The 24,584-nt window shown below is 42.6% G+C and overlaps 1 protein-coding gene across 3 annotated transcripts in view; it reads left to right on the top strand.

Annotated features, from left to right (window-relative positions):
* galt (galactose-1-phosphate uridylyltransferase) overlaps positions 1 to 21,086 on the top strand; it is a 66,506-nt gene extending 45,420 nt beyond the window's left edge. For 2 of the 3 annotated variants that reach the window (XM_020518939.2, XM_048601909.1), the window contains 4 exons: positions 9,449 to 9,581; positions 10,549 to 10,632; positions 15,550 to 15,704; positions 20,849 to 21,086. In XM_020518939.2, coding sequence (XP_020374528.2) covers positions 9,449 to 9,581; positions 10,549 to 10,632; positions 15,550 to 15,704; positions 20,849 to 20,917 — 441 coding nt within the window. In that variant the 3' untranslated portion in view covers positions 20,918 to 21,086. The remainder of the gene's footprint in view (positions 1 to 9,448; positions 9,582 to 10,548; positions 10,633 to 15,549; positions 15,705 to 20,848) is intronic. The other variant, XM_048601901.1, reaches the window with a different exon arrangement.
* The last annotated feature ends 3,498 nt before the right edge of the window (positions 21,087 to 24,584 follow it).

Genomic DNA, 24,584 nt, shown 5'->3' with positions numbered 1-24,584 from the left:
TTGATAATGAGGTACATTTGATAAGTTAAGGTGAAAGATCTCATTAGGCCTTCTGGCAAGAAACCTTTCATGAAATGCACCAAAACTGGCACTGTCAAAAAAATGTAAGGATCTGCCCTTATTCTTAATAGCTTCCATGCCTAGAGATGGATGAAGCAGGATATCTGAGTCAAGAAATATTCTGGCTTCCAGCAGCATGCATTGGAAAAAGTAAACTTAATTTTTTGTACAGAAGAATTTAATTTTTGCCCCAATCTATGAAATGTGTAATGGTCTTTAAGTTGTCAGAAACTACCAAAGAACATACGTTGAGATGAGAAACAAACCCCATTGTAAATCAGTGCATGTAACCTGTTTGACCCTCAGATACTGGAAAATACCAACTCTGCTGACAGCAAATGCATGCAGACTGCTTTCTACTTTTGATCTCTTATCTTACTGGATTGTATTAAGTTCTTGATTTTAAATGGTTCTGTTTGAAATAGTACAGCTGATGCCTTCCTTCTAACACGTTAAGGATGTTGATGAATTTCTTATCAGCAGAAACACAATGTGCTGATTGCATCTTTTCATTTCTCTTGTCCTTTTTAAGGACCATTGCCAATTTTCCTCTCACATCTTGACATTTTTTATTTAATTGATAAAACTTCAAAGCAAACATGTTTTTATTTACTATTCTTGCATTGGTTCATCATGTGATGACAATTTCTTGTGACATCTCCATTGAGCGTTGTTTAGGGATATGAGGAAATATTTTGGGCCCAGGCATATATATTTTAATAGTTCTTAAAGGAGGGCTACAGTGCAATTATTTTGCTTTTAAGTAATTCTGAATAAAATGATTTAAAATGGATTTTCATTATTTTGGACAACTCTTATTTACTGACGGCACCCATATTTCTGTGCTAAATTAACATATGTATGCCTTAACCGCACCCCCCCCAACAAACAAACAAACACACACTCACACTCTCTCTATCTCTCTCTGTCTCTCATATTCTCTGTCTCTGTCTCACTCTCACGTATTGATACTGTTGTTTGGTGTCACTCTTTAATTCTATATATTTCCAAAATTATGAACGTTGAAAATTGTTTTGAAATATAAATATGTTTTAACTTTTTCTGAATGAATATAATTTTAAAGCCCAAAGGATAATTTAGCTCAAGCAATATGATCTTAGTGTATTTTGAAAAGCAATTTCCAACAAGGAAAGAATTAGCTCCAAGTGTCATAAATTCTGTTGCAGAGACGACTTGGTTGAAGTTCATGTTTATCTTTTAGACTGTATCTTAAAAATTTTTCATGGAGAGCACAGAGGTCAAGTTATGCTTTTAGTTGTGCACTTCCATCATGGTTACCTAAAAATCATTACTTTTAATAATAATACTTTTAATAATTTGATCCTTGATTATTACATCACTTTTTAATTTTCATGGGTTTGCACTGTGGTCAGTGATTTTTTTAAAAAAATTGCATTGCATTGGGAACTAGGAGTCACTTTTGATGTATGTACTGCTATGATTATTACATGGCTGAAACTAATTTTCTTCAAATATATGCTTTTGATAGAAACAACTGAAAAATGTCCTGCCTTTTGTGCACCTGTGCAAGAAATTTAACCTGCTGCGTAGGAAATCAGTTAATTCCAGAAGAGTAATACTGGACTTGAAACATTAACTCTCTATAGATGCTGCCAAACCTGTTGAGTTTCTCTAGCATTCTGTGTTTGTTTCAAATTACCAGCATCCACAACATTTTGCTTTTATTTGAGAGGTAATGTTCCTGAGAGAGCTTTTTATAGTGCTCAAGCATGTTTCAAGATGTTCTCTCCCCTCCATTTACAACATTAAAACTATTTTAAGCTGTTTGTTTATTTTTACCCACTCAGAAGAATGTTGCAATTTGATTTGTGATGTTGTTCTAGTACTAGAGAGATTGAATGTCATTCATTATACATTGTTGAGTTGTTTCCCAATTCTGCTGTTTGCAGAATGGTCCATTTATTTCTGTACACGTGGCTGAGTGCAAAAGGGAAAGTACACTCTTTTTGTATCACCAGCAACAGCTTACATCCCAACCCAAAACGTCAGCTTTCGTGTTCGTCTGATGCTGCCTGGCCTGCTGTGTTCCTCCAGCTCCACACTATGTTATCTATTAGCTTGTATGTAATGTAGTGAAATGTCCAAAGATTATTCTACAGAAGTGTTGTCAAGACAAAATTTGTCAGTGAGCCACACAAGGTGATTTTATAACTGGTGACAAAAAAATTTAAGTTTTAAAAAAGACCTCGTGAAAAGAGGTAAATGAATAGGAGAGGTTAAGAGGGAATTCCAGAGTGTACTGCCTAGATGGTTGAAAATCTGTGCACTTTTGGAACTACAAAGAAGTCCAAGAGGTCGGGATTAGACGGATGTGGCATTCTCCTAAAGATTATGGGGTCAGAGGGGATTGCAGAGACAGAGGAGTACCAAACCTTGGAGAGATTTGAACAAAAAGGCAAGAAATTTAAATTTGTGGCATTGCTACACGTGGAGCCTCTGTAAGTCAGCAAGCTGTAGTGAATGGGACTTGGGGCCACTCTGAATATGTATGAGCTGAGGTTTACGGTATGAGACAGATGTGAGCTCAGCTTGAAAAGTGCTCAAATTGTCATCTTAGACTGTGCCTAGTGATCAGAAAGTGACTTCCTCCACTTCAGTACAATGGGTTCTGAAATGACTGATCTGCAACTGCTGCCAATATTTGCTTCCCACTTTTGTCTTTTGACTCAACTTAAACTAATTCTACATCTGGATTTTTTAATCTAAAAGCCTTTCTCCCTAGTGACCTTATCCCTTATTATGCACCCCTCCCTTTCCCGACTTAAACAAGCAGTTAGGAAGCTTAAAAGGGGCCATAAATGTCCTTGGTGTAAAAGGATTAAGGAAAATCCCAAGGCGTTTTATATGTATATAAGGTGCAAGAGAGTAGTTAGAGAAAGGGTGGGTCCACTCAAGGACAAAGGAGGAAATTTATGCATTGAGCTGGAGGAAGTGGATGAGGTTCTGAATAAATACCCTGCAACAGTATTCACAAAAGGGTGGTGAGTTTAGAGAGGAGTATGTTGATATTCTGGGGCATCCTAATATAAAAAAGGAGGTATTGGGTGTTTTGAAAATCATTAAGATAGACAAGTCCCCTGGACTTGGTGGGGATCTATCCCTGAATGCTGAGGGAGGGAGGTGAGGAAATTGCTAGGGCATTGTATGAAATCTTTGTACCCTCTCTAATCACAGGAGAGGTTCCAGAAAACTGGAGAATAGCCAACTTTATTCTTTTGTTTAAGACAGGCAACAGGGATAATCCGGGAAATTACAGCCTTTTATCAGTGGTGGGGAAATTATTGGAAACAATTACCGGGGATGGGATTTACTTACATGTGGAAAAATATGCACTTGTTAGCGATACGCAGCATGGCTTTGTGTAAAGAGGTCTTGTCTCACAAATTTGAGGTTTTTGAGGAAGTGACAAAGATGATCGAGGACATGGCAGTGGATGTTGTCTATGTGGACTTTATCAAGATCTTGACGAGTTTATCATGACAGTCTGATGTAAAGGGTGAAGTCACGTGGGATCTGCAGTGAGCTGGTAAGATGGATACAAAACTGGCTCAGTTGCAGAAGATGAAGAGCATTGGTAGAAGGGTGTTTGTCTGACTGGAGGTCTTGGTCTTCCACAGGGATCAGTGTTGGGACTCCTGTTATTTTTAATAAGAATAAATAATTTGGAAAAGAATGTAGGTAGTCTGATCGTAAATTTGTAAATGACACAAAGAATGGCGAAGTTGCGAGTAGTGAGGAAGATTGCCAGATGATGCAGCAGGATATAGGCTGGAGACTTGGGCAGAGAAATGGCGGATGGAATTTAATCCGAACACACATAAGGTGATACATTTTGGAAGGTCAAATGCAGAACCCAAAGAAGCATTAATATACAGATAGATGTAGGTGTACAGGTCCCAAAGAGTGGTAACACAAGTAGATAAGATGGTCACAAAAGCAGATGGCTTGCCTTCATCATTCAGGCACAGAGCATAAAAATGGCAAGTCATGTTGCAGCTGTATAGAACTTCAGTTAGGCCGCATTTGGAATTTTCTGTACAGTTCTAGTCAATCCAATCGATCTGATAGGAGTCACAACCACACACACTTCCTGCAGACATAAACATTAGTAACATGGAAACTCTCCCTAATCTCTCACTTCCGACAGGAAGAGCACATCACTTTACTAAAAGCCGTCTTTGCACCTAAACAATCTATAGGCCTAAAAAATAGCACAGCCTTACTGCTCTAAAAAGCACTGCTCCAGGCTAACTTAGTACCTATGTTTTATATTTTTAAAGTTTACTTAAGAGACTGATCTCAATAAAACATATAATCAAAAAAGAACTCACTCTACTCACTATTGTAGATTTACAAAAAGAAACAGTAAAGGTTACACTTCTTAAAATCCACTTAGCTGCTCCCTTGCTGTGAGCTTTCCCACACAGGTTTCTCTAAGATGAGTTTTAAATTTTGTTGTTTGTTAATTTTTTTCTTAGATGAACTCCAATGTCCAGGGATACTTGAAATCAAATAGCAGAACAGTCAGCTGTGCAGATTCACTGCTGGGTCAGACAGCAGTGTAGGTTTATTTCTCTGTTTGATTCACTTCCCATGTGGTCACTGCCTTTGTCTGTCTTTCTCCTTTGTTGAAAGTGCTGGTGTTTTGATTTTTTTTACCCTAAAGTTCCAGAACAATGCAACAGTATATAAAACAGTAATTACTGCTCCTAGAATTCAAGGAAATCAGCTCTAACAGTGAAAATACCTCAAAAAAAGGAGCAGCTCTTACAGTCGCAATTTTTTTCCCATCCTCCATCTTGGATTACCCAGAATCCAATACATTTTGCATTTCAAATCTATTTGAAACTTCCTTTACTTCATTTGTCTTCTAATTTCATTTATTACTTTTCTACTTCTTTTTACCAGTTTGTCTTCCTCCACTCCAAGTTTCCTCCCATTCCCTGTTCGTTCCCTGCCAAGCTAGTTAAAACCCTTCCCAATGGTAACAACAAATCGTCCTGTGAGGATGTTATTCCCTGACCTCTAAAATGCAACCTGTCCGTCTTGTACAGGTCCCACTTACAGCAGAAATGGTCCCAATGCTACAGAAATCTGCTCTCCACTATAGGAAAATGAGAATAATACTGATATTAATGCTTTTAAGGGCCTGCTTTCTCATTTTTTGAGCTCTCTAAAATCTGCTTACAGGGACCTCAGCCCCCTTCCTGTATTTTGGTACTAACACGCACCACAAGGTCTGGCTGATCATTCTCCCCAAAAGAATGTCCTGCAGCCTCAGTATGACATCTTTGTCCCTGGTACCAGGGAGCCGACTTGGAACCACATCTATGACCACAGAAATGCCGTCTGTTCCTCTAACTAATGTTCCACTCTTCTTCCTCGCTTACTGTGCTGTTGAGCCACACATGGAGACACGGATGTGGCTCTGACACCATAGTCTTTGTTTTGTGCGATAGAATTAGGGTGAAATGGACCCTTCCAATAACGAAGGTCACAAGTCAGAATTGCACATAAGTCATTAGTCACATTTGAGCTTTTCAGGGATGCTTTGAGACATTCCTAAAACTTTTCTGCTTAACACCTAGGAGTCTCCTGCCATGATTTCAAGCTGTGAGTAGAACTTTGTTTCAGGATTCTGGTGTCAGTTATATTAAAAACATGTCCCACCAGTGGAGCTGAGTTATCTTGGGAGAGGATACTGCTGTTGGCAGCTGTCCTTTTTTTTGCAACTCAACATGGAGCAGTTTGCAAAGACGCCATTGTTGGTACTTTATCAGTGCTTTGAGGTACCTGAATCAGTCTCAGAAGCACAAAGGATCGTGAGAATCACTTTGTCTGGTAGACCAGGCATTGTTCTTAGGTTTAATATCCTCAGATACAAGGTTATGTGCTATCTGCCAGAAAACGGGATTAGAATAGATAGATGTTTAATAACCAGTGTTGATATGATGGGCTGAATTTCCTTTGCCTGCACTGTAAAATCTCCTGAGCCTAAATATTGCAGGGGTTGAGCGATCCAGTGCTGAGGTACAGCTAGCTGCTGTCACTGTACCTGTGGAATCTATAATGGAGGTTTCTGATTTTGTCACTTAAGGGCAGTATTTGGATGGAAAAGAAGTCGGAGTCTAGCTGCAGATTTATAGCTCAATCGTTATAGTATTTATAATCACAATTTCTCATGCAAAGACTACTTACAAAACGGTACTTTAATTGCTTTGAATTCATTGAATTTGAAGCATATGAGCCGACCAGTTCTTTGTGTTTTAGAAGCATAGAAAATAGGAACAGAAAGAGGCCATTTCAACCCTTTTGAGCTTACTCCACCATTCATTATGATTATAACTGATCATTCAACTCAAAAGCCTGTTTTTGCTTTTCCTCCTTATCCTTTGATCCCTTTAGTGCTATATCCAACACCTTCTTGAAATCATACAATGTTTTGGCTTTGTCTGCTTTATGTGGTAATGAATTCCTTAGACTCACCATTCTCTGGGTGGAAAAAAAAATTCTCTTCATCTCAGTCATAAATAGTTTACTCCATATCCTTAGACTGTGTGACCCTGGTTCTGGCCTCCTTTGCCATTGGGAACATCTTTCCTGCATCTACCCAATTAGTCCGGTTAGAATTTTATAAGTTTCTATGATATCCCCCCTCATTCCCTGAACTCCAGCAAATATAATCCTAACTGATTTAACCTTTCCTCAACCATCAGTTCCGTCATCCCAGGAATCATTCGAGCAAACCTTCGCTGCACTCATTCTATAGCAAGAACATACTTCCTCAGATAAGGAGGCCAAAACTGCACACAATATTCCTGGTTTGGTCTCACCAAGGCCCTGTGTAATTGCAGCAAGGTATCCCTGCTCCTGCACTCAAATCCTCTCGCTATGAAGGCCAACATGCCATTTGCCTTCTTGATTGCCGCTATATCTGCATGCTTGTCTTTAAGAACTGGGACATGAGGACGCCCAGGCCTCGCTACACATTCCCCTCTGTCAATCTATAGCCATTCAGATAATAATCTGCCTTCCTGTTTCTGCTACCAAAGTGGATAATCTCACAGTTGCCCACATATATTGCATCTGCCATGCATTTGCCCACTCACTCAGTTTGTCCAAATCACATTGAAATGCCACTGCACCCTCCACACAAGTCACCCTCCCATCCAGTTTTGTGCCATTTTATTCTTTCTTTTCTACTTTTAGTGGCCTGAAACTTCACAATGTTCTAGGTGTGATCTAAGTCGTACATTGTATAGTTTTAACAAAACTTCCCTATTTTTCTATTCCATTCCCTTTGAAATAAAGACCAACTATTTATCTTCCCTGTTACCTGCTGATCATGTATGTTAGCTTTTAGTGATTTGTGCACAAGGACTCCCATATATCCCTCAGTCATTCTCGAATTAAATACTATTCAGCTCTACTTCTTCCTGCCAAAATGCATAACCTTTCATTTTCCAGCATTTTTGTCATCTGCCAAATTTGAGTTTGCCCACTCACTTCGGCTGTCTGTATCTCTCTGCAGACACTTTGTGTTATCCTCACCAATTGCCTTCCCACCTATTCTTATGTCATCTGCAAACTTGGCTATAATACATTCACTTCCCTCATCCAAGTAGTTAATATATATTATAAATAATTGTGGCCCCAGCACTGATCACTGTGACATTCCACTAGTTATAGGTTGCCATTCTGAAAATGCCCCCTTATCCTCACTCTCTGTCTTCTATTATTTAGCCAATTGGTTACCCACACTGATATACAATCTCCAAAATCATGATCTCTTATCTTAATAAATAGCCTAACATGTAGAATCTTGCAGTCTTGCACTCTAACCTCCTTGTCATAATGACTAATGTACTATTTGCTTTGCTAATTGTTTGCTGCGCCGCATGCCACCTCTGTGTTTTTGTGAGTCAGAATCCTGGAACTCCTTTCCTAACAGTGCAATGGGTGGACTAACGCCACAGAAACTTTTGTGATTCAAGCAGTCAGCTCACCACCACTTCCTCAAGGACATTAAGAATGGATGAGAAGTGTTAAGTGACATGGCATCTGCTTTTAGAAACTCTTTGAAATAGAAATGACACAATACAAAAAGATAAATTGTGATTATAAAGAAAATTGACTGTCCTATATATAATATGAATATTAACAAATACAAACATTGAAGGCAGAATCAAATACTATTGAATGAAAACTGAAGCTCCTTCTGATTTATGATCTTGACAAACTTATCAATTATAATGTGACCTATTAGTAACTAGAAATTGTTTAAAATTCTCTCTAAGCTATGAAATCCCTTCTTTAAATATCTTTTCCACCCCTGCTCTCTTCAAATTGCCTCTGTTCCTGTGTACCTTGGCAGTAAATCGATTAAAATTTATTTGACGGAAGGTAGGCATCACTGGCTAGGTATGGTGAGCAATAATTTGTGAAATTCAGCTGACAATTTGCAAACGTGGATTTTTTTTGTCATTGCATGCATAGCAACAATTTTTAAAAGTAAACCAGAAGTGATCCTTACTTGACTTTCATAATCTGACAGGAATTGTGAATATGGCTCGAGTGTAAATAATAGAAAGTAAACTAAATGGGGTAGATGTGATGTTAAAATAGTGGAAATTATGAGAGGGATATTTAATATTTATACAAAAGAGCAAAGATCATATGATTACCATACAATTTTGCAAGCTCCTGAATGCATTACTAAAGCCCATTCTCTTCAGGGATCACTTAGGCCTAATTTGATGGTCAATGATTAAAGACTTGTTTCAAGGAAATCTTAGACCAAAAACAAAGTTGCTGGAAAAGCTCAGCAGGTCTGTGATGGAGAAAACAGAGTTACCGTTTCGGGTCTGGTGACCCTTCCTCAGAACAGAGAAAGGGTCTGAGGAAGGGTCACCAGACCCAAAACGTTAACTCTGTTTTCTCCTTCACAGATGCTGCCAGACTTGCTGAGCTTTTCCAGCAACTTTGTTTTTGTTCCTGATTTACAGCATCCGCAGTACTTTTGGTTTAAATCTTAGACCAAACTTGATTTTGCTTGGGATGTGTTGCACAGGATGCCATAAACCTAAAAGCAGATCCAACAACCTGACCTGTTTATTTCTCACTGTTTTATACCCAGTCAGAACAAACTATTATGCAAGTGATGACATTTCTATTGAAGCTAAATTTCCTTTCAACTTGAATACTTGCAAGATGCCCATATGGGTATAATTCTTCAATGTTCCTGGTGAAGTTAGTAAGATATTATTGGCCTATGACTACCCAACTGTAATTCTGTGGATTGAGTGCAGTAAACATGTCCTTAATCCCTTTTGTTTCGGTTTTGAAGGAACGTATCGTGGTTGAAAACGAAGACTGGTTGGTCGTTGTTCCATACTGGGCTATGTGGCCTTTTCAGACTTTACTTATTCCAAGAAGACACGTGCTTCGTTTACAAGACTTATCTGATAAAGAGAGAGGCAGTAAGAAAACTATTTTTATTTCTTGTCTACATAAAACATCACTTTTGTAAAGTAAGAACTTCTCGTAAAACAAATGAGAGGGTTGAAACAGTTCCTCATAAAATTACTGCCTACCAGTGATGCTCGCAGTCAAAGTACTTTGTTCATCTTGACTCAGAACATGTTTAAATGTATTGCATCGCCATGGGGAGCAATGTAAATACTTGATGTAATTAAAGTAGAGCTTGATAGATTTCTGATTACCAATGGTTTAAAGGGTGATGGGATAGTGTAGGTGAAAGGTATTTAGGTGTTTGATCAGCCGTGAGCATAATAAATGTTGGAACAGACTTGATGGCCTGAATATTACTCTGCCTGTGTTTCCTCCCACCTCCTAATGAGGACAGTGTTATCTCATGGACCGGCATAAGGGGCAGGTAAAGTAAACTAATTTATTACTAAACAGTTTAACTAAACAAGTCATTCATTTTAGTTAATTGTAACGTGACTGTTGAGAACTCTTGCTTTAATATTTAGACAATTCTGTCTATTCCTGGACTCTCCAAATAACAGAACTAGTTTTAATATGGATGCAATGGTGATGCCTGTGTTGTAGATAGCGCACTTCTTTATACATGCTGTTAACCAGCCCTTAACCTATTACATGACAAATAGGCACATGTGCAAAGAGATCATGGTCACCTTCAAGTTGGTCTGTGAAGATACCGTGATTCTCATCACATTTAACTGGGCATAATTTAATATTTTGTACTCAATGATTCAATTAAAATAATTGATACCAGTTAAAATTAGGGATTGCAAATGAAATTATTTGATTTGAGGTCAGGTGTTCTGCAAATGATTTGTGCAGGATTTTACTTTTTTTTAATATTCAAATGTTGAAGGTGGAGCTTTTTTTTATTACTACTTCCATTTACTTTCATTTTCAAGTAATGAACTAATTATTTCCATTTGACCTTTTTTTTAGGCCTTGCTTCTATAATGAAAAGACTTTTGACAAAATATGATAATCTATTTGAGGTCTCTTTTCCCTACTCAATGGGATGGCATGGTAAGGTTAAAGAAATCATATAATGACCAGTATGTGAGAGTAGACATTCTGGATGGAGTCTTCTTGGGGTGGGGTGTCTGAACAATATGGGCTGTAGGGAGATGTGTAGCAGAATCAGATGAGAAATCTGGTGAGGCTTATCTCCACAATGGCAACAACACACCCATCTTTTATGCTTTTCACATGCAGCATGAGAAGTTTCTCACTAGGTAGCAGCAAGTTGCCAATTAAGGGGGATAATTGCACGTTACAGCTCAACTTTTCTAATTAATAATCAGACTTCTATTATACCAAACTCGCCAAAAAAGCTAGAAGTTGAGAAAATTTGACATGGAAGCTAGACCTGGCACATGGCAGATTCAGTTCACTGCTTGCTCAGAATGTCCTCCATGTTGGTCACCAGGCACAAACTTCTCAGGGCATTCTCCATGGGCACTGACCACATGTACCCGATGAAAGTTGACAACTGATATGTGTCAGCCTGTAAGAACCCTCATGACATACCTCTGATCGATGTGCATTTGCTCTGAACTTCAAAAATGTACCTTGGTCTGCACCAGCAACTCTCATTGTAATACTGAAGCAGGCACACCGAATACTAAGGATCCAGCTCTTCGCTCGTTGGCATACTGCCCACTCACTCTCAGCCTATCCGAGTGCTCACCGCATCCCTGCTTTGCATTGCTTTGCATTTCCTTTTTGCACTTTGCTCTGTCAACCAGAGATACCTGGCACGTATTACTTCAGCCTTGCCTGGCCATTTAATATGGACACAAAGGCAAGGATCTTGTCATAGTTGTCAGCAAATCGTAGTCAAGTCAAGAAGGCAAGCCTTTGCTGAGCGATCACAGTAAGTCAAGGGAAGCCTTCGCTACCAGTCCAGCGGCTTGGATACAGCCAGTCAGCCACTCGGGATGCTTTCCACGGAAAGGCTGAAGAGCTGGAGGTCAGACATGTGCCACCTGTTTTAAATCTTAAATCTATTGATGGCTGCTTTCCTCCTGGAATGAGAGAGGCAGGTATTATTGGGTGGTAAGTGGGTAGCACAGTTATTACTTTTGATGCATCGGGGGAGGTGTCCTGTGCGAGTGATTAGGCAGTGCTGAGAGCATTCAGGGTTAGTGGTATCGGATGTTGGGGTAGGTGAGGGAGAGAATGAGGGAAGATGTTCAGGCAAAGTGAGAGTAGTTGTGCATGGATCTTAGTGGGAGGTGGACACAGCAGCAGAGAGAATGAATGCAAGGTAACAGAGAGAAATGGTGGCCCTGTGCTGCCAGAGTGGAGAAGGCCATTGAGCTTACTCCCACAGTGCAGGGCCTGCCTGAGATTCAAAGACATATGTGGCAAAGTTGCACTAAGCTAGCATGGTTTGATGTCGTGGTCTCCTCTGCTGGATTTGGTGGTAGAGGAGGGCCCATGCATCCACCACCCCAACCATCAACACCTCCAGGTTCCTGCCCAGACCATGGGACACTGATTTTGCCCTGTCTGCAATGGCAGGGGCAAATGTCAGAAACTATTCAGGGCATCTGTGGACAGACAGTGCTTGTTCTGGTGCGCAGTGGGCGCAAGGGATGCCAATCAATTCTGAGATATCCTCTGAGTGGTGAGTTCTGGGAAAGCATATAAATCAGAGAATCCCTACAGTGTGGAAACAGGCCATTCAGCCTAATAAGTCTACACCGACTCTCCAAATATCATCCTACCCAGACTCACCCCCTCCTTACCGTACCCCTGTAACCCTGCGTGTCTCATGGCTAATCTGGCTAATCTAGCTAACCTACACATTCCTGGATGCTATTGGCAATTTAGCATGGCCAGTCCACCTAACCTGCACGTCTTTGGACTGTGGGAAGAAACCGGAGCACCCAGAGGAAACCCATGCAGACACCGGGAGAATGTGCAAACTCCACACAGACAGTCGCCCGAGGGTGGAATTGGACCCAGGCTCCTGGTGCTGTGAGGCAGCAGTGCTAACCACTGTGCCACCATGCTGCCTATATGGTATGAGGGGGCTGGAATTGGATGTGAGAGATCCCATGGCATCAATAGTTTATTAATGCGGTGAGTTTGTTAAGATACAGTGAGAGAACTTGTTCAGCTTTGTGGCAAAAAACTCGATGCAACTCCTATTTGACCAAAAAAATATGCGATTCAGCCCTCCATTGCTATTCATACTGAAGCAGATGCCCCAACACTATATTAATCAAGATCCAATAACGTTTAAAACATAAAGAAGAATTTCTAATCTAAGGCAAACCATCTTATAAAGTTTCAGAAGTGAATTGATCAATTAGATAGTCATTGGGTAAAATGGGTTTTAGCGTTCTATTCTGGGAATACACTGCTGCTGAAGGAATGAGTGGAAAAACGGATTAAAAATACTCAGTGAAGTTAAAACTTATTTTAGTTAAGTGTTGACCTGCCTTCTGGTTGATATGAAGATATTAAGAGAGTGGAATGCTTGGCATCGATGTCATTTCTGACCCTATACGAAGTGTTTTTCTAAGAAGCAGAATACTGGGGAGAACCGTAGCACAGTTCAAAGTCTTGACAGTTCAGGTTAATAAATGTGGTTCTATTATCTTGGATATATCTTGGGCAAAATAATATATTAACTACTTCAGTTAAACTAGGCTGAACTGCTGAAGAGGGATTTGAGTGTTTAAACAGTATTTATTTACTTGATCTATTATAATGTTCATCAAGTGATTTGGCCTGTGACTATTCTGTTCCACTGGGGATAAAATGGTATTGTCTGAAAGTTTTTTTAGAAAGAGACTGAAAGCTTTGATGCTTTCCCTGTGTACCACCCCTTGTCCAGTGAGAATGGGGGTGGTTTTCAGCTACTCTTGCTCAATGTCGCCCTGACTCTTGGGCTTCTACAAGAGGGCAAGCACTCAAAACAGACCATTGGGTGTCTGCTGTTTTTATTGAAATTCTGCCACGATTTTAGCTTCAGGTTGCATAATTCACTCAGTGTTGAATTCAGTGTGGCCTACTGCTGCCATGTGGATCCAAAACCAGAGAGGCCCAGCAAAGTAGTAATCTCCCCTGCCACAGACTTCCCTACATCTTAATACTTGGGACATGAATAATTGTCCTCAGCAGCAGACAAAATTCCACTTTCACCACTGCCTGTGAATCCCACCAGATTCAGATTGTAGTCAGGCTTCTTAGATGTAAGAAAGTTAGATGATTAAAAACAGCCCAGCTCCTTCTTAGCGGTTCTAAACACGTTTGTTGCTTTATGTTTTCTGCTGTGCATCTGTCCTAGTTTTAAATTAATCCCATGACTTTTACTTGGAACAGAAAAGGTAAATTCCTTAGATTGGAGATGAATATTTTGTGGGATGTGAGCATCACTAGCTGGCCAGCATTTATTGCCAGTCTCTAGTTGCCCTTGGGAAGGTGGTGGTGAGCTGCCTTCTTGAACAGGTGGACTGCAGCAGCTGTGGATTGGCCTACAATGCCATTAGAGAGGGAGTTCCAGGATTTTGACCCAGGGACAGTGAAGGAACGCCAATATATTTCCAAATCAGAGTGGAATTAATATTAATATAAATTAATATTTATAAATAACTGTTCTACCACTAAGAGTATGTCAGTAGGTACTGATGCTAAAAAAGCAGTCCAGTGCTTGGTATGAAATTATTATGTGTAGTTCGGTGCAATCCTGAATTGATCCGCTCTGTAAACCGGTTATTAATTTGATGTTAATTTAATAATCTGATGCAGGTGATTAGAGTGACTGCCCTCAATAGCAAGGCAGCATTTGACTGAGTATGGCATCAAGGAGTACTAGCAATACTGGAGTCAGTGGGCATCAGAGAGGTGAGGTCTGTGCTGTTTGGTTTCATGCCTAGCAGAAAGCAAGGTGGTTGTGGTTGTTGGAAAGTAATCTTCTAAGCCCCAGGATATCTCTGCAAGAGTTCCTTAGGATAGTGTCCTGAGCACAACGATCTGTAACTGATGACCTTCCCTCCATCATAAGGTTACTAGTGGGAATATTCACTGATGATTGCATAATGTTCAGCACCGTTTGTAACTTCTCAGATAATGAAGCAGTCCGTGGCCTTATACAGCAAATATAGACAACACCCAAGCTTGTACTGACAAGTGGCATTCAAACGCCAGGCAATGACAATCTCCAACAGGCGAGAATTTAACCATCTCCCTGATGTTCAATGGCATTATCATTGCTGAATCCTCCCACTGTTAACATTGTGGACGTTACCATTGGCCAGAAACTGAACTGGACTAACAATATAAATACTGTGGCTCCAAGAACAGGTCAGAGGCTAGGAATCCTGCAATGCATAACTCACCCCCTGACTCCCCAAAGCCTGCCCACCATCTATAAGGTGCATATCAGGAGTGTGATGGAGCATTCCCATTTGCATGCATGAGTGCAGCTCCAACAACAACCAGAAGCTTGACACTATCGAGGAGAAAGTAGTTCAATAGTGCCTCATTCACCACCTTCAACAGTAACACATATTGGCAACACTGAATGCCATCTACAAGATTCATTACAGTAATTCACCCAAGGATCTTCCAACAGCACCTTTCAGACCTGTGCCGTCTACCGCCTAGAAGGCTAAGGGGTGTGGTTATAAATAGCAAACCACCCTGACTTGGAAATAAATCACTATTCCTTCACTGTCACTGAGTGGCAATCCTGATCTCTCTTCCTAACAGCACCTACAGGTGTCGCTACACCCCAAGGATTGCAACAATTCATATAGGCAGCTCATCACCATTTTCTCCAGGACAGTTGTGAATGGGCAATAAATACTGGGCAATAAATACTGGCCTTGGCAGCAATGCCCACATCTCACTGAATAAATTTTGAAGAAACATTCCAATTGATATACTTGTTATTGCTGTATTAATAATGTAATTGTATATCAACAGGTGCCCCCACTGGACAGTCTTTGCTTGATGACAACCGTCACTGGCAGCTTCATGCTCACTACTATCCACCATTGTTACGGTCTGCCACAATCAGGAAATTTATGGTGGGGTATGAGCTGTTAGCTCAGGCTCAAAGAGATCTCACACCTGAACAGGTGAGAATGAACGCAAAGGGCAGGGAAAATACTAGAGGCATTAAAGATGCAAATTGACTTATTGAACTATGAGCAAACATTTTGAGTGCTTGCTTTCTCTAAGTGTTGAGAAGGGAAGACTTGAGAACTGTGTCCATACTATCACTTCCTCAGAGAAGACATGGAAATGAGAGATAGTAGGAACTGCAGATGCTGGAGAATCTGAGATAACAAGGTGTAGAGCTGGATGAACACAGCAGGCCAAGCAGCATCAGAGGAGCAGGAAGGCTGACGTTTTGGGCCTAGACCCTTCATCAGAAATGGGGGAGGGGAAGGGAGTTCTGAAATAAATAGGGAGAGAGTGGGGGGTGGATAGAAGATGGATAGAGGAGAGGATAGGTGGAGAGGAAACAGACAGGTCAAAGAGGCGGGGATGGAGCCAGTAAACGTGAGTGTAGGTAGGGAGGTAGGGAGGAGATAGGTCAGTCCAGGGAGGACGGACAGGTCAAGGGGGCGGGATGAGGTTAGTAGTTAGGAGATGGGGGTGCGGCTTGAGGGGGGAGAAGGGGATAGGTGGGAGGAAGAACAGGTTAGGGAGGCGGGGACAAGCTGGGCTGGTTTTGGGATGCAGTCGGGGGAGGGGAGATTTTGAAGCTTGTGAAATCCACATTGATACCATTGGGCTGCAGAGTTCCCAAATGGAATACGAGTTGCTGTTCCTGCAACCTTCGGGTGGCATCATTGTGGCACTGCAGGAGGCCCAGGATGGACATGTCGTCTGAGGAATGGGAGGGGGAGTTGAAATGGTTTGCGACTGGGAGGTGCAGTTGTTTAGTGCGAACCGACCGTAGGTGTTCTGCAAAGCGGTCCCCAAGCCTCCGCTTGGTTTCCCCGATGTAGAGGAGGCCACAACGGGTACAGCGGATGCAGTATACCACATTGGCAGATGTGCAGGTGAACATCTACTTGATGTGGAAAGTCTTCTTGGGGCCTGGGATGGGGGTGAGGGAGGAGGTGTGGGGACAAGTGTAGCACTTCCTGCGGTTGCAGGGAAAAGTGCCAGGTGTGGTGGGGCTGGAGGGGAGTGTGGAGCGGTCAAGGGAGTCACGGAGAGAGTGGTCCCTCTGGAAAGCAGATAAGGGTGGGGAGGGAAAAATGTCTTTGGTGGTGGGGTCGGATTGCAGATGGCGGAAGTGTCGGAGGATGATTTGTTGGATCTGGAGGTTGGTGGGACGGTACGTGAGGACGAGGGGGATTCTTTTTCGGTTGTTATTGCGGGTACGGGGTGTGAGGGATGAGTTGCGGGAAATGCGGAAGATATGGTCGAGGGCGTTCTCGACCACTGAGGGGGGGAAGTTGCGGTCCTTGAAAAACGAGGACATCTGAGATGTACGGGAGTGGAATGCCTCATCCTGGGAGCAGATGCGGCGGAGGCGAAGGAATTGGGAATAGGGGATGGCATTTTTGCAGGAACGTGGGTGGGAGGAGGTGTATTCTAGGTAGCTGTGAAAGTCAGTGGGCTTGAAATGGATATCGGTTTCTAGGTGGTTGCCCGAGATGGAGACAGAGAGGTCCAGGAAGGTGAGAGAGATATTAGAGATGGTCCAGGTGAACTTAAGATTGGGGTGGAAGGTGTTGGTGAAGTGGATGAACTGTTCGAGCTCTTCGTGGGAGCACGAGGTGGCGCCGATACAGTCATCAATGTAACGGAGGAAGAGGTGGGGTTTAGGGTCAGTGTCGGTACGGAAGAGGGATTGTTCCACGTAACCTACAAAGAGGCAGGCATAGCTTGGGCCCATGCAGGTACCCTTTGTCTGTAGGAAGTGGGAGGAATTGAAAGAGAAGTTGTTGAGGGTGAGGACGAGTTTGGCTGAGCGGATGAGGGTATCAGTGGAGGGGGACTGGTCGGGCCTGCGGGACAGGAAGAAGCGGAGGGCCTTAAGGCCATCTGCATGGGGGATGCAGGTGTAGAGGGACTGGACGTCCATGGTAAAGATGAAGTGTTGGGGACCGGGGAATTGGAAGTTCTGGAGGAGGTGGAGGGCGTGGGTGGTGTCACGGACATAGGTAGGGAGTTCCTGGACCAAGGGGGAGAAAATGGAGTCCAGATAGTTGGAGATCAGTTCGGTGGGGCAGGAGCAGGCGGAGACAATGGGTCGACCAGGGCATTCAGGTTTGTGGATTTTGGGAAGGAGATAGAAGCGGGCAGTGCGAGGTTGGGGAACGATGAGGCTGGAGGCCGTGGGTGGGAGGTCACCTGAGGTGATGAGGTTGTGGATGGTTTGGGAGATGGTCGTTTGGTCCTCGGGGGTGGGGTCATGATCAAGGGGGCGGTAGGAGGAGGTGTTGGAGAGTTGGCATCTGGCCTCGGCAATGTAGAGGTCAGTGTGCCATACTACAACTGCACCTCCCTTGTCCGCTGGTTTTATGGTGAGGTTGGGGAGGGAGCGGAGGGCTGCACGTTCTGCGGGGGAGAGGTCGGAATGGGTGAGAGGGGTGGAGAGGTTGAGGCGATTGATGTCTCAACGGCAGTTGGAGATGAAGAGGTCGAGGGAGGGTAGGAGGCCTTGGGGTGGTGTCCAGGAGGAGGGGGTGTGTCGGAGGCGGGAGAAGGGGTCAGTAGAGGGAGGGTTAGGTTCACGGTTGAAGAAGTAAGCGTGGAGGCGGAGACGGCGGAAAAACTGCTCTATGTCCAAGCGTGAGCGGTATTCGTTGATGTGTGGGTGGAGGGGGACAAAGGTGAGCCCTTTACTGAGGACTGACCGTTCGTCCTCAGTAAGGGGGAGGTCTGGGGGGATGGTGAAGACTCAGCGGGGCTTGGTGTTGCTGTCTCCTCTGGAGCTGCTGGCTGTGGGCGGGGTTGCGTTGGCGTCAGCGGTGGGCGGCATTGCGTTGGTGTCGGTGATGGGCGGAGCGGCGTCAGCGATGGGCAGAGCGGGGTAGGCGGCGGCAGCGGCGGTGACGGTAGGCGCATCTTCAGTGTCTGTGGTGTTGGTCTTGGAAATGGAGGCGGTGGCATCAGCAGCAATGGTGTTCGCTGTCCCGGAAGTGGGGTACCCGGCGGTGGCGGATGTGACATCATCTGTGGGTTCTCTGACGGTGGCCTCATGGCCAATGGTGGTGGGCACATTGTGGGGAAGGTCCTGGGTAGGGTTGGGGATTTGGGAGGTGGAGTTGGCCCGTTTTGGGTGGCAGGCACCAGTAAGTTTACTGTACTTACGGTTTTTAGTGTCCAATAAAGCTGAGTAGAATTGTGAGTTCAGGTTGTGGATCCTACGAAGAATAAAAAGCAGGAGAGGTCCTTTGCAGGTCTGGGAGAGGGAGGCTCTGAGCTGGGGTAGGCTTGATTGTAGTGCCCGGAGATGCAGGAATCGTAGGGAGAAACGCTTCTGAAGGATCTCAATGCTATGAATGTAGACATTGTTGCGGTTGGGGCCAAATTGGGAAGGCCTGAATGTGGACTGTAGTCCATTGGGGATGATCTGGTTCCGTAGGCAGGTACTAAGAAAGGTGATATGGCTGACATGGAAATAAGATGGGTAGGATCTTCCAGTTTCAAATCCAAGTTTATGTTTATTCCTGACAATCAATTCCATTATTTTATATTTGGATTCAAGGAGGATTAATGCATCTGTGCTATCCATGTCCGTGTTTCCAATCTACTGGCCTTTTCCCAGTGTATATCTCCTGACTTTGTGTCACTTCCAAGGCACAAGGCAGGAATGTGATTAAATAACTTGCTGTTTTCCTGAAGAAGTGCATCTCCATAAACATTGGAAAAGCTTGACACTATCCAGAACAGAATGGACTTTTATCAACATCATCTGCCACCTTACTCAGTCATTCTACTACTGGCACATAGTGGAAGCAGTGTGTACCATCTACAAGATGTACTGCAAAAGCTTTTCAAGGCTCTTTCAACAGCGCTGTCCAAAACTGATCTTGACCACTTTCAAGACTTTCAATAGCGCTGTCCAAAACTGATCTTGACCACTTCAAAGGACGACGGCAACAGTACGCATGAGAACATGTCCATCTGCAAGTTCTTAGAACTGACTTAGAAATGAGTCACTGTTCTTTTGTTGTCATTGAGTCAAAATCCTGGAAACCCTTTCCTGGCAGCACCCTGGGCATGCCACATGGATTGTAACAATTTGAAGAAGATAGCTTGCTTGGAACTGTGTTTTCATCTCTTCATGCTCACTGGGTCCAAATGTAGGAACCTTCTGTGTCGTGACACTGTGGGAGTATCTACAACACACGACCTGAAGCTGGTGACTCACCAACAACAAAGGTACTCAGGATGAACCTGACCTTGCGAGCAATGTCCACATGCCATAAATAAATAATGGGAGCAACTAAATTGATGTAAATTAGATGGAGAACGTAGACAAATTTAAAGAAATCAAAATAAATATAATCTAGGAGTTGTATTTATCCCAGAATGCTCAGAGAATTGAAAGACAAAATATCTTGCAGCATTGTAAAGGACACCGGGACAGTACCAACTGGTTGGAAACATAGATATGGACATGCACAGACCTATAAACCAGACGTAAATCTGGGTAAATCTTGGGTACTGATAACAAATTGACAGACGAGGCAAAAACTACAATTATGTGTTACAGGAATTGTAATAAGAATGGGACAATTAAAGTGCAATCTTAAAAAAATAATGCTGGGACCACTGCCCTTTCTAATTTTCATCAAAGATTTGGACTCAAAACTCGTGCTTGGCAATCAAATTTTTAGGTGGCACCGAACTAAGATGGGCAGTGGAGTCAAAAGAACTAGTCTTGAAATGACATATTTGTGTATCATACTGCTCTCCACTTCAATTTTTACAGTCAGGAAGTGTTAAAACAGATACCATCATTTGTGCAGCCTTCAGCTTCTGCCATATATCCCGAGATATAGAGTATCCACCTGGATAGACGAAAAGCTAAGCATTTCAGGCATAGATTTGAAAACATTACCACATTAGATTCATTAGTTATTTACCTGAACTCAATCTGCACATGATATATGTCACTGGACGTGGCAGAAAGATTTTACAGGACCATTATGTTCATAAAGTCCTGTCCATCCATACCTTGCATTTTAATTAATCTGTTGTGTCAGTTCAGTTATTACTTGCTGTAACTAGATCATGTTTTAACCTGCAGGCTGCTGAACGCTTGAGAAATTTACCAGAAGTTCACTACAAGCTGAAGCAGAATCAGCCAGAAAAATGAATGGACTTAAATTAACTGCAAAAAGCATGCATCATTGTTTTTTTTTGCTTATATTGATGTGCCTTTTGCTTTTAGAGATCTTTTTTTAAAGAAAAGCATGAAATTAAAAAGCATTGATGTACACTTTACTGGTGTAAACTGTTTACCATTAAACATAGTTTTCAAACATGCTCGTCTCACTAAATGACGCTTTAGCCTGAACAGAAACAGTTCCATGTGGCCCTACATCTGTAAGTGTAAGAACTAGGAGCAGGAGCAGGAGTAGGCAATTCAGCCTCTTGAGCCTGCTGTGGCACTTAATACAATCATGGCTGATGTCGTGTCAGTCTCCACTCCATTTTCTTGCCCATTGTCTACAACGTTTAAACCATTACTAACTAAAAATATGTCTACCTTTTCCTTGAATTTATTCAGTTTCTCAGTGTCCACCCCACTCTGAGGTAGCAAATTCCACAGATTCATGACCCTTTGAGAGAAGTAATTTGTTAATTTTAAATCTGCCATCCCTTAGCCTAAAACTATGACCTCTTGTTCCAGATTGCCCACAAGGGGAAACATTCACACCATGTCTACTTTGTCAATTCCCTTTAGCATCTTATGTACCTCAATTAGATTTCCACTCATTCTTCTAAATTCTATCAGCCTAAAGTGATCAATCTCTTCTCGTAAGACAAACCTTTCATCTCAGGAATTAATCTAGTGAATCTTCTCTGAACTGCTTCCAATGCAAATACATCCCTTTCCCCTCAGAATTTTGTATGTTTCAATCATATCCTAACTTATTATTTTCAATTCTAGACAATGTAGGCTCAATTAATTCACCCTCATCCAGGACAGTCCTCTCATCCCAAAAAATAATCTAGTGAATGTTTACTATATGGCCTCAAGTGCAAGTGGATCTTATTTGAATGTAGAGACCAAAACTGCATTATCTTGACAAGGTAGATGGAAAGTATATTTTCTCTTGTGAGTCATAGAGATATACAGCACAGAAACAGACCCTTCAGTCCAACTCGTCCATGCTGTCGAGGTATGCTAAATAATTCTAGTCCCATTTGCCAGCATTTGGCCCATATCCCTCTAAACCCTTCCTACTCCTATACCCATCCAGATGCCTTTTAAATGCTTGTAATTGTACCAGCCTCCACCACTACTTCTGGCAGCTCATTCCGTACATGTACCGCCCTCTGTGTGAAAAAATTGCCCCTTAGGTTCCTTTTAATTCTTTCCCCTGTCACCTTAAACCTATGCTGTCTAGTTTTCGACTCTTCCCCCCACCCTGCCCCTCCCCCACCCCAGTCCACAAGCAGGGGTCACTGTTATAAAATTTAGGGTTGCCCTTTCCAGACTGAGATGAGGTTTTTCTAAGGGTTGTGTGACGTTGGATCTGTCTGCCTCAGAAGATGGTGGAGGAAGGTCATTGGATATCTTTAAGGAAGAGGTGGGTGGATTCTTGTTAGGAAATCAAAGGTTGTTGGCGGTAGATGGGAATGTGGAATTCAAAACACAAATTGATTGGCTGTGATTTTGTTGAAATGCAAAGCAGGTTTAAGAGGTCAGTTGGTGAACTTCTGTTCCTATTTTGTATGTTTGCTTGAAGCATATAAGATCCTGAAAGGGTAATATGGAGGGGGTGTTTTCTCTGCAGTACAATCTAGATTGAGGGCTCACTAAACAAAATCAGTGAGATGATTTTTTGATCCCGTTTGACTCTCCTCTTGTCAGTCAAGAATTTTATCTGTCTAAGTATATTCAATGAGCTTGCCTGTGCAGCTTTCTAAGGAAGGTGGTTCCAAAGATTCAAAACTCTCTGAGATATTCTCCTCATCACATCTTAAATGGACAACACCTTAACTGTAAACTGTGTCCCTTGTCATATAAGGTAATGGTCCTGAAAGAGTTAATGTTGGAGATTGCATTAAACTCCACTCAATCTGATGATATCATAACCGCTTGGTTGGAGAAAAGCAGAATATCTCTGGATCTTGTAGGGTGAAGACTTGTATCTACAGGTCTCTCAGTGGTCTTAGTAACAATGGGTTGAAGCTTCTCAACCCCTGAATGCTGTGGGTAATGGTGAGAAATTTTGGGAAAATTAAGTGAGATGAGAAACATGTTCCATCTTGGCATCAAAACCAAAATGTCACATTTTCTAATTAAACCCAGGCATTGAGACACGATTCTTCCTACCTATTGTTAGTCACTAACAGTCCCCATTAACAGCTATTCACCCTCCTAGCCAGATTGTTATCCACTCCTTTGTCTTCCCAGCTGTTCTCTCTCTCTTTGGGCTCTACCCCATCTATTGTTTACTCCTTACCGCTCCCTCCGCGCACCCCCCACCCTATCTTCTGCATATAAACTGACATTTTCTCACTTACCATCAGTTCTGAGGAAGGGTCACTGGACCCGAGATGTTAACTCTGATTTTTTTTCTTCACAGATGATGCCAGACCTGCTGACCTTTTCCAGCAACTTCTGTTTTTGTTCCTGATTTACAGCATCCACAGTTCTTTCGGCTTTTTTTACACAGTTCATAAACTGGATCAGGCTGCATCACAGCCTGCTCACACACTATCTTAGTGCACCCTCACTTTATACCAACCTGGATGCGTACAGTATCCCTTCATTGCATTGCCTTCTCTTTTTACACCTTGCCCCCTGAACCAGACCTTAAGGACTCACAATATTTCTGTATTACCTGACAGAAAGCCAGGCAGCTTCTCATGGTTGTTCAAAGGCATGAAAAGATTGCTATATTTCACAATCACATCTCATTGTCACGCTAACAACCAAATGGCCATGTCTCAAAGTCAACAGGGAGTAGACCTCAGTCAAGTCTTGAAGTGCTGCTCTCAGTCAGAGTGTTCCCATACAGTCAGACAAGAGTTTTTTCTTTCTAATATCTGTCAAGGAATGTGGGCATGGTCAGTCACTTGCTCAGGGCAGTAATGATCAGTGTCTTTTCCCTGTAGGGGTAAGCAGCCAAATGTTGGGCAACCCACCACCTGTCCTAGCTCTTTCTGCCCTACTGTGGGCCATTTTCTCCTGGAATGAGACAAAGAGAGGGATGGAGTAGGATGAAAGTGAGTGGCATAGTTGTTAGTGCAAGTGCAGGTAGTGGGAAAAGTGTCTCCAGTGAGGAGTAGGATATGTGGCAACTGTGCAGGGTTAGTATTTGGGTGGATGACAGTGAGTGAGAGAAGCTGTTTCATGTGATAGTGGAAAGTGGTAGGACATGAGCCTGAAAGGAGGTGGGTGCAGGCACAGAGGTAGAGTGAATGTGAGGTATAGAGAGAAGATTGTGATGCCTACCCTGATGGAATGGAAAAGATCATTGACCTTATTGCGGCACTGGTGCAGGTTCCTTTGGATGGTTCAAAATGCACTGATCCAGGTGGCAATCTCAGACCAGGCTGGCAGGTGACTTCCTCTGCAGGTTCTGTGGGAAGTAGATGGCCCTCCTGTGCACCATCCTGTCTGCAAAGTGGTGTGCCACTTTCCCCTTTATTACAATGTCTAGGACAAATGTCACAAACTGAGCAGGGCAGCTTCAGGCTGCCAACACTTGATCTGGTACACACAGCTTTTACCTTTATAAATGCCTGTAGAAACTCTTGCAATCTGTTTTCATATTTCTAGCTAGGTTTCTAGCTATTTTATATAT

Source organism: Rhincodon typus, chromosome 1 (assembly GCF_021869965.1).
Source record: "Rhincodon typus isolate 14 chromosome 1, sRhiTyp1.1, whole genome shotgun sequence".
Lineage (NCBI taxonomy): Eukaryota > Metazoa > Chordata > Chondrichthyes > Orectolobiformes > Rhincodontidae > Rhincodon > Rhincodon typus.
The sequence above is the reverse complement of the archived record's forward strand: the minus strand, read 5'-3'. Positions and strand labels throughout refer to the sequence as shown.